The sequence below is a fragment of the Rhinolophus ferrumequinum genome, chromosome 21 (assembly GCF_004115265.2).
Source record: "Rhinolophus ferrumequinum isolate MPI-CBG mRhiFer1 chromosome 21, mRhiFer1_v1.p, whole genome shotgun sequence".
Lineage (NCBI taxonomy): Eukaryota > Metazoa > Chordata > Mammalia > Chiroptera > Rhinolophidae > Rhinolophus > Rhinolophus ferrumequinum.
This window is the reverse complement of record NC_046304.1, coordinates 11,069,375-11,079,478: the sequence shown is the minus strand read 5'-3', so window position 1 is coordinate 11,079,478 and position 10,104 is coordinate 11,069,375. Positions and strand designations below refer to the sequence as shown.

General features: G+C 49.1%; 3 protein-coding genes across 5 annotated transcripts; 2 read left to right on the top strand and 1 right to left on the bottom strand.

The window, feature by feature from the left end:
* Positions 1-22: 22 nt before the first annotated feature.
* TMEM88 (transmembrane protein 88) lies at positions 23-1,153 on the top strand. The gene is made up of 2 exons (XM_033090373.1): positions 23-341; positions 472-1,153. The coding sequence occupies exons 1-2, from the start codon at positions 135-137 to the stop codon at positions 739-741; spliced, it is 477 nt and encodes a 158-aa protein (XP_032946264.1). The 5' UTR covers positions 23-134; the 3' UTR covers positions 742-1,153.
* A 594-nt stretch (positions 1,154-1,747) lies between these two features.
* Positions 1,748-2,671, bottom strand: NAA38 (N-alpha-acetyltransferase 38, NatC auxiliary subunit). Its single transcript, XM_033091092.1, has 3 exons — positions 2,452-2,671; positions 2,076-2,259; positions 1,748-1,903 (listed from the first exon to the last, which is right to left on the bottom strand). The coding sequence occupies exons 1-3, from the start codon at positions 2,530-2,532 to the stop codon at positions 1,791-1,793; spliced, it is 378 nt and encodes a 125-aa protein (XP_032946983.1). The 5' UTR covers positions 2,533-2,671; the 3' UTR covers positions 1,748-1,790.
* Positions 2,672-2,836: 165 nt separating this feature from the next.
* On the top strand, positions 2,837-10,085 carry LOC117013706 (cytochrome b5 domain-containing protein 1). Of its 3 annotated transcripts, none has more exons than XM_033091090.1 (4): positions 2,837-3,333; positions 3,427-3,503; positions 3,633-3,851; positions 4,644-10,085. In XM_033091090.1, exons 1-4 carry the CDS (start codon positions 3,174-3,176, stop codon positions 4,872-4,874), a joined length of 687 nt encoding a protein of 228 aa, XP_032946981.1. In that variant the 5' UTR covers positions 2,837-3,173; the 3' UTR covers positions 4,875-10,085. The 3 variants fall into 3 exon arrangements, with proteins under 3 accessions (XP_032946981.1, XP_032946982.1, XP_032946980.1); XM_033091091.1 differs by having other exon boundaries at positions 4,712-4,865; XM_033091089.1 differs by having other exon boundaries at positions 2,837-3,503.
* The last annotated feature ends 19 nt before the right edge of the window (positions 10,086-10,104 follow it).

The window sequence follows — 10,104 nt, the reverse complement described above, 5'->3', positions numbered from 1 at the left end:
CCTCCGTATGGGGGGGTGCCTACTCCAGGAGCCGCATTCCAGGATAAGGGGGGTGGGGAGAGGCCGGGCAGGGGGAGGGGCAGGAAAGAGGGCTATAAGGGCCGTGGCCCAGGCGGGCGGGAGCCAGGCGGGCCATGGCGGATGTCCCCGGGGCGCAGCGACCGGTTCCTAGCGGCCCAGAGCCCCGGGACCCCCTGGACTGCTGGGCCTGCGCTGTGCTGGTCACCGCCCAGAATCTGCTGGTGGCTGCCTTCAATCTTCTCTTGCTGGCGCTGGTGCTGGGGACCATCTTGCTACCTGCTGTCACCATGCTAGGCTTCGGCTTCCTCTGCCATTCCCAGGTGAGCGTGCGCCCCGGGGTGTACGTGTACACGAGTGAGGGTGTATGTCGTGATGGTAGTTGTGAGGTCTACGGGCTACAACTTCTCGCCTGGGCTATTCGGTTTGGACTTGACGCCTCTTCTCCCACAGTTCCTGCGTTCCCAGGCACCCCCTTGCACCGCGCACCTGCGGGACCCGGGCTTCACTGCCCTGCTGGTCACTGGATTCCTGCTCCTCGTGCCGCTGCTCGTGCTTGCCCTGGCCAGCTACCGCCGCCTCTGTCTGCGCCTCCGCCTGGCTGACTGCCTCGTGCCCTACAGCCGAGCTCTCTATCGGCGTCGGCGCACCCCGCAGCTGGGACAAATCCGGGCCTCGCCAGGATCCCAGGCCGTTCCCACATCAGGAAAGGTCTGGGTTTGAGAACCCTCGAGTCAAGAACAACCCTCCCTTTTAGCGGCCCAAGAACTTGAAGCCCGGGGGTCTTCCTACCTGCCCTGCCCCCACCCCTGCCTCAGCCTGGTCCCAGGATCCCCTTGGCAAACAGCATTTGTGGACCCAATGCTGGTGAAAATTCGCCACATCCCGGAAAACCCTTTCCTCTCACTACCCATATCTGAATCCTGAACATCTGGGCTGGACCCTGCGCACACACGCTCTGCCCCCCACCCCCACCTTGTGAATAAGACAACTGAACCTCGCTGGTGCCCTCCTTTTCCGATGCAACTCCTTTAGTATTTACGGGCTGGTGGGTGACGTTGGAGGGGAAGGAGTGATCACATATCAATAAAGAATTAATGAACTGAATGTGCTCCTGGGATCCTGTGAACAGAGGGGCGGCACAAATACTATTACTCCTGCCCTGTGCCCAGGAGCAGGAAACAACATGGTAGGCAGTGTGTGGCTCAAGTGTGCAGACAAGAGCATCCTTCAGCCTCCCATTCTTCCCTTATCGCATTAGCCTGTTCTTCCTGGCCAGACCCCAGAGTTCTGTCCCTGACCCCAAAGTCACCTCCCCATCAACAGAGTGGAGGGGGCCTGGCCTTTGTCGCCTGCCCTGCGCCCCTTGGGGACCCGAGCCCGTTCTCTGACCCCAGCTTAGAGGAACTCGGGTGTTGCCAGGCCGGGGAGGGAAACAATGGGTCTTCCGGAGCAGGATGACACCCCCTCCCGTCACAATTCTGGAGCAGCAGCGTGGGAGGGAATATGGTGGGGTCCACCCTGGGGCCTGTTGGTCTGAAGCTGAGCCTGTCCCCCACCCCCACGCCCGGACCTGGGGGAACCTTTGGCATCTCTGGACATCCAGGTTATTGCAGAAGGGTTGACAATGCTTCCGACTTCAGATAAACCTTTCCTCTAGGGGTGGGGTGTGCGATCCTTGCCCAGGCATCCCAGACAGACAGACACACAGACACACACACACCACTTTGGTTACAGATTTAATGAATTCTGAAAGGCATGCGCGATAGTGGTCAGAGATAGGGAGGCCCCGTCATGCTCTCTCTTTGCACCTCAATAGAAACGATGTGGTGTCCGGGTACCATGGCCAGGCCCAGCACACGGGGTTCGCCAGCGGAGAAGGAATCTGGAAAGAAGGATCAGAGCATCAGGGAGGCAGGCCAGTGTCGGCCCCGCCCCTTATGAGCCACGACTTCCAGCCCCAGAAAATAAGGGGTGCAGCCAGGCACTGAAGGCGAAATGCCTTGCTTGAGGCTCCGCCGCATTCCCAGGCGGGTGTGCATTCCCTGGGCACTGACCCGACGGCTTGAGGAATTCCTGAGCCGAGCCCAAGATAACATTGCAGTCGCGGTCGGTGCAGAGGAAGCAGCCGACTAGTGTCCGTCCATCTGTCATACGAATGCGCATAGTCTTGTTGAGCAGCGCCTCCAGCTGCTGCCGGGCACGAGCAGCCGGCGAGTCCTCGCGCTCTCCGTCTGAGTCCTGCGCGGGGCGGGACTCGCGCTCAGACCGCGCCTCCCTGGCTGCTGCCCGCCCACAGAACCACAGCTCCCGACCGCCCGTGGGGCGCTCACTTGAATCCCAGAGGCTGCCGGGAGCTGCAGTTCCCCCTCCATCCCCCTCCATATTGCTCCCCGACTGCCCCTCAATCTCGGAACCCGAACCCGCGCTAACCCCAGCGCTGGAGCTGCTTTGACGCCGGCTGCAACAGCCATTCTCCTCTCGTAGCAGCATGGTCGGCCCAGTTCCGGCCATTTGTCCCGGGGCCTCCTCCAGGCCCTTCTACTTCCTAGGAACCTTTCGGGTCCTGTGGTCTGAGATCTCGCGAGCGCTCTCCACCTCTTCTGCGCGAGATCACTTCTCTTCCTCCTCCTCCTAGTCTTCTCGGCAACTGTAGAGATCTCGCGAGCTTCTACTTCTCCAGCGCCGTGACTCACTGAGGCCTCTTAGATGTCTTAAGATATCGCGAGAAATTTGACCTCTCTGGCTTTTTTTACATATCCTTGAACCCAGGAATTTAGCAAGAATATCTTTTTTCACAATTGCACAACTCTCCTCTGTTTTTCTGCCTCACGAGAAAGTCTGTTATATCCCCTTGTAGTCCAGCATACTCTGAATTAAAAATGTGTTCGCTTCCCCCTTCCCCCGAACTGAGGACGCAACTCAAGTTACTTTAAAGCGGGAATCAGACTACGTTTCCCATGAGCCCACGTCCCTCTTTCGCCATACAGCGTTTAATCTCCGTGGACGGTGGCGGAAAAAGGACAATGGTTTCCATGTCAGCGGATAAACGCGCTTCCCTTAGCTCCTGCACGAGAAGGAGGATGTAGTAATGAGAGCGTGCTGAGGAGCGAGAAAGGCACTTAAAGGAGCCGGCGACCAATAGAGCAAGAGCCATGCTGCGCCGGGGCTTAGTGGCGGGGCCAGACTTTGAATATTTCCAGCGTCGGTATTTCACTCCGGCTGAGGTGGCCCAACACAACCAGCCGGAAGACCTTTGGGTGTCTTACCTGGGATACGTGTACGACCTAACGCCGTTGGCAGAGAAGTACAAGGGTAAGGGCCACACTTTGGGCCAGCGTCGGGGTGGGTGTTTGGGGATGCCTGGTTCTTGGGTGGCTAGCATTGACGGCGGCTGCTCTTTCCCAGGAGACCTGCTGCTGAAACCCATCGTGGAAGTTGCAGGCCAGGATATCAGCCACTGGTTTGATCCAAAGACCAGAGACGTGAGTTCTGATGGAACCTGACGTTGGGGGGAGGGGCACTGGAAAGTGGGGATGGGAAGAAAAGCAGGGGCTAGCCAGAGCCTGAGATAGTGACTGCTCCCACCCTCTCCCCTAAATCCTGCTTTAAAGATCCGCAAACACATAGATCCCCTGACCGGTTCCCTGAGATACCGCACCCTCCGGGGCCGCTTTCTGCATGTCCCACCTCAACTGCCCCGTTCGGACTGGGCCAATGACTTCGGGAAGCCCTGGTGGCAGGGGTCGCATTACAAGGTGGGGCGGCTGTCCGCCAAGACCCGGAACATCCGCATCATTAACACGCTCACGTCGCAGGAGCACACACTGGAGGTGAGAACTGGTGCCTGGGGACAACTTAGAGGGAATGGGGAAACCCAGCAAATCTCCAAGCAGATCTTCAGGCCATTAGCTCTCCAAAACTGGTGGGAGCTGTATTTTCTCCCCTTTTAGGGGCAACCGAGACAACAGACCACCTAGGTCCCCAGTATTGGGAATTTGAGGAGTGGTGGAGTAACAGGGTACAAGAGACTCCTTCATAAGCCCAGGGCAGCAGTTCATGCATCTTAGGGCTGGTGCTCCTTGGAAGCTCTAACATGCTATGTTTTGCATAGCAATTGCTATCCAAATTGGACGCTTAATAGTCTATGTTATTGTGGGGATGAGATTACCGTGTTTCCGGTAAAATAAGACCTAGCTAGACCATCAGCTCTACTGCGTCTTTTGGAGCAAAAAGTAACATAAGACCCAGTCTGGGTCTGTTACTTTTTGCTCCAAAAGACGCATTAGAGCTGATGGTCTGGCTAGGTCTTACTTTTGGGAAAACACAGTATGAGGCAGTGACTTGGACCCTTTAGGGCCATCTATTAGAAGTGGCTGCCATGAAGACAGTTAGGATTTGGGGCCATTCATTTACCTGCTATAGCTCCAACTTCATTTCTTGGACTATAGAATGCCCGAAGCTGCTATCTGCCAAAAGAGGCACTCTGATCCCAGCTGTATTATCTTTTGGGCTCCTGGCCTTTGTTTGGAGTGTGTGTGTGTGTGTGTGTGTGTGTGCGCGCGCGCGCGCTCGCGTATGTTCCATCCAGAATTCTGGGGGTGGGGTGCTTTCATGTTCTCCAGGTGGGGGCTCTGGAGTCAATGTGGGAAATCCTACACCGCTATCTCCCCTATAATGCACATGCTGCCAGCTACACATGGAAATATGAAGGGAGGAACCTGAACATGGAATGTACCCTGGAAGAGAATGGGATCCAGGATGAGGAGGAAGAATTTGACTCTCTCAATATGGACGGTACACTCCACACACCTGCAATACTGCTCTACTTCAATGATGACCTCACAGAGCTATAGGAAAGAAGATATATGCTTATGTAGACTCAAGACATATTTTGAGTTTGGCTCTTTTTGTGCCCTGTAGGAAAAGAAGTGAGGATAGCGGGTAGTGCACAGACCTAGGCCTCCATTCCACTCTGGGAACTGGCCTGTGGTTCCCATGCCCTTCTGAAGTGTTAAGGTCATATTTCTCAGGTCTGTTATAATTTACTCTGAGAATGTTAGGGGGAATGCTAGAAGTTAATTAATTTTTACAAACGATACAAGAAGACAAAGTATCTTGGATTAGGGAGATGTAGAAGAGGATGGTCAAATAGAGCTCAGGCAGAACTTTTTGACAGTAAGAGAAACAGAAGTCCTACACTGGGATGAGGGATTGAAGAACTGTTTTGGCAATGATAGCAATGGGATGGCTGCAGGAAGGTGATGTTTACAAAGACAGGGATAGGAAATGTCTACCACTGGCCATACAAAACTGGCTTATCTCCCTTCTGAATAGTATTTGATAGCTGAAACCAAGGGAAAGAAAGGAAATGAACTGTTACCAGGCAATTCAGGCTAGATATTATGCTGTGTGCTTTATACACCCTGTTTAATACAGCTACCCCCATAAGATGGATACGATTACCACTATTTTACAGATAAGTCTTTTGAAGCTTAGCAAGATTTAATAGCACAAAGGCGCACTAGTTAATAACCAGGATATAAACCCATGTCTGCCCAATTCCAAAGTCCATGTTCTTTTCATTGTAAACACAATATGTCAATGTCTTAGATTCATTGTGCAGTGGGAACCTGTAGGCCTACTGTGTAGTCTGCCATTTTTTCTGCAGTTGCTGTCTTTGGAAGGGAGTTAGCAGAGGTCTGCAGTAGCACACCGAAGGCAGGGAGGGCTAAGTGTCAGCTGAACAATACCCGTTGAGGCTACTTCCTGGTTAATCCCATAGCAAAATTTTTCTTCTGACTTTTTTGAGACAGAGTTGGGTATATACTGATTCCAGGAACAACTAGAGTGGAGAAAGGGACTTCAGAGAGGGACACTTTGGATGGGGAAGCAAACAGGAGGCAAATGCCACAGTATATTCATAATGGGCCTGTGCCTCTTAGGGAAGGTCAGGAAGACAGGGTCAACTTGGCAAGATGTTGGCTCTACAAGAGGAGGCTTGACAGAGTAATGTAAAGAGAGCAGCTAAGTAAGTCAAAACTTCTGGTGACCAAATGAGAACAACCATGGGGGCCAATGGCCAGATTTGGTCCCATTTAACCTAAGTAGGGGAGGGGAATGAGAATAACAGGTGAATATCCTGACGGTAACAGGCAAAAAAGAAGCAGGGAGGGGATAGTGCTTCTTCCTGGCAGAGGGCACCAGGACCCAGAGCATGGAAGGGTGGCCCCTGTGAGACACTGGTTGGGCGGCATAGGAGTTTCCTGAGGGACTGATTGAAAGGCATGGACAAAGGTGGAGACATCTGTTTTGGCTTTAGCAGTATCTGAACACACTGTGAGACGGGGGCTTCCATTCAGTCCCATGTGACGCAAGCGTCCATGAATTATCTGGACTTGTTTTGCTGTTTAATCGACTCTGCATTTGTTTCATGTGTATCTTGTTTGCTCAGTTAAACCCTAAACTATTTGAGAACTAAAGCTATGCTATTGCTGTGGGCCTGTGCCAGCCTCAGGGCCTGTGCCTAAGGGATCTGCCCAAACCCTTCTCTCTCCCAGTCTCCTATTTCAGTACCTGTTGCCAGAAACACATCCTTCTCTTCACATATTCAGTCACTCCAAGTAGATTCTAACTCCTAAATATCTCTGGAATCTATCTTTTCTCCCACCTTTCGTCACATCTCTGTAGAGTGCTATGGAAACTTCCTAATCAGTCTTCCCATGTCCACTTCTGTCTTCCACACACAGCAGTCAGAGTGAGCTCTGAAAAAAATAACCTAAACATCTAAATTTCCTCCTTTAGATTTAGTGGCTTCCAGTTGCTTCTGGAATAAAGTCTTAAATTCAAAGTCCTTGTGTAAATCAGCCTCTGCCTACCTTGCATATCTCATCTTGTATCACTCCTTTGTTCCCTGTGTTCCAGCCACAGTGGCTGGCTTTCAGTTCATTAAATGTCTTCTTGCCTCAGAGCTGTCTCTGCTTGCAGTGCAATTCCTTCCATTTGTCCCCTACCTGATCCTAAATGTTTCTTCCTCAGGGAGACCTTTTCTGATTTCTCAGTGTAGGTCAAGACTTTCTGTTAAATCTTCTCTTAGCACCATGCATATTTCAGAGCACTTATTAAACTGTAGTGTGAGAATTACGGATATAATTGGCTGGCCAGCTGCTAGATTGTAATTTCATGAGGGTAGAGACCACGTGCATCTTGTTCCCTGCTGTGTGCCCAGTGTTAGGCACATTGTTGCTGCTCAATAAATTTTGATTTTGAACCCAAATGTTAAGTGAATTAATCTCTCTGTAGTAACTAGTGGATGGGATGTTGTGTCTTGGGAGACAAGGTGGAACCAAGAAATAGGATGTCTGGATCCTGTGCTGTAATCTCTATCCACAGGTTTCTTTCCTTGCTCTCCAGATACAAGACCAAAAATTACTCCCGAGGTTCTTTATATAATACCTCTCACCAGAAAATTTTGGGGCAATCTACCTGTTATTTCCCCATATGGCCACCAGGTGGCTATAATCACCTACAGAATCTGGGAGAGGGGACTGGAAGAGGGAAAATACTTTCAAGTTCTAAAGTGGTTAGGATTAAAGGTCGCCGATTGAAATTTATAGGTGGGAGGGAAGGATCAGGAAAAAAGGAAAAACCACATGGCCACTATTCTATTAGCATTATGTTTATTCCTGTTTTTAATTTTTTCCACAAGCACACTCCAACAAAGGAGTGTAGTTTGAGAAATAAAATTCATGGGATAGGATAAAGGGATCTGATTGCAAGTGTGGGTTGTATGGGGTGAGGCACAGAGCTGTGGGAGGAATAAAGACCACAGATTTTTTAAGATAACAGAGTACATCCATTTATTAATATTTACTGACTTGGGGATATAAAGATTTCCACTAGGTACTACTTTGTTCTCTAAATACCCAAGACTGGATATTTGCAAGAAGAATATGTACGTAATGCTTTGGCCTAAAACCTAGAAACTAAATAGAACATGAGTGTGGGGTCCAAGTTTTATTGTGGGGATCTCTTTCATTTTGGATGGAAGTAGGATGGCAGAATATTGAAAGCTGCCTGTCCTTATCAGGCAGCTTCAAAAGACTCAGTTGGCAAATATTTCCCACAAGCCTCTGTCCTTATATGAACACATCAATGGTGGTAATAAAGAAGTATGTGTTCCTTGCAGGAAGCTTGCCCGCTCATTGGGATAAAACATACATGAAAAAGGACCAAATTATGGTATTGAAAAAGTTTCCACCGTCAATCACAGGTGGATTCTTAACCTGGACCTCCAGAAATGGTTTCTAAATATTGTGTGTATATGTACAGATGTGTATTATTTTGGAGAAAGGCACTATTAATTTCCATCAGTCTGGCCCAACCTTCTGCCTCTGAACAGTGTACACACACACACACACACACACACACACTGAAAAAGTAAAATATCAAAGGTGGCAATACAAGGTGGCCCCAGGATTCCTGGCACCTGCCTCAATGGCCTACCTCAACCTGTTACACCTGTGCTCCCATGGCAGCAATCTCTAAAGCTTTAATACTTGGGGCAAAGTTTATGACTAGTCCCAAATGCTGATCTAGATGTACCTTGGAGCTGAATGAAGGGATCTATCATTTGGGCTTAACTGACTACAACACCCAGTCATGACATCAGGATAAGGTTAATGCACCCAGCTTCCACAGCTGAGTTTAGGTAAACCACAGAGATATTTCATGCTGGGAAAACAGCCACTTTATGATGGACCAGCAGGAGTACATGAGGTTTAGCTGTCGAGAAATCAGACAGAATTTGAAACCTGAATGATCTTAGAAGTCAAACATTAGGCATTCAAAATACAAGTAAATATGCAGTCCAAGGACTGGGTATTCTAGGCACTTGGGAAAGTCTAAAAAAGCCTGGTGAATGAATAAGTGAAGCGTGACCACTAAAGTGGGGTCAGGGGTAAAGAAGGTTGAGATGAGGACCAAGATGGTAGATAGACTGTTAGAATTAAATCTCCTACTGGGAGTTCAGTTCCCGCCCTTTGGGAGCTTTATGTTTAGTGGGAACTTGGGCATCCACTTTCAATCATCTGACTTAATCATCTCCGTATCCCCAGCAGCCATATAATGCCTGGCATGGAGTGGTATAAATACCGGTTTCAGAAATGAATGGTACACATAACCTCCACTATCCAAAATGTCTGGACTTAGGAACCAAATAGATTCAGATAATGTGGTGTCCCTTGCTATTTGCCCACTCTCACTATTTGAAGAGAGCTGAAGAGATCTGAATAGTAACATCTGTGCTGATAAATTCTTCCAATTTTATAGAATAGTAAGGAAGATGAAATAGTCCCTTGTCCTCAATAAACAGCCTAGAGGGGTCGTTACTACTCCACTATAGTGTATCAGTTGAGAATGTATTTGGCTGCAAGTAATAAAATGCTAACTGCTGGGCTTAACTACAAAGGGTTAAAAGTGTGGTGTAGTGATTCCACTAGATAGTTCATTAATCTCAGGTGGCTCCTGTTTTTGTCCTCATGTTTATTGCCTTTTTGACTGCCCTACTTCTAGCCTTTATTGTAGGCAGGAAGGAGGAAAAGAAGAAAGGGCAGTTCCTGTATCAAAGCAAAAACTTTCCCAGACATCCTTAGCAGACCTTTGACTACATCTCATCGATAGGAAATGCATTACACAAGCCTTACCTGCAACGGAGTCTGCGTTAGTATTTTATATTGACCTCCATGCAAAAGCAGGGACCACTACTATGGAAGGAGAGAATGGATACTGGGTAGGAACCAGTGATGTCTTCCACAAGAAGTGTGAACGTGCTATTCATCCATTAACAAAAAAGTTCTATTAAGCACTTTGTGCCTGGTCCTGTTCTAGGTATTGGGTTACAGCAGTGAATGAGACAGGCTCCTGCTTTATTGGGACTTATACTCTGGTGGGATAAACAAGTAGACAAGATCATTTCAGATAGTACCAAAAGCTATATACTACATTTGTGTGTATATTTTATATATATACATACATATATACACACACTCTGTTTCCTCGAAAATAAGACCTAGGCAGTCAACTCTA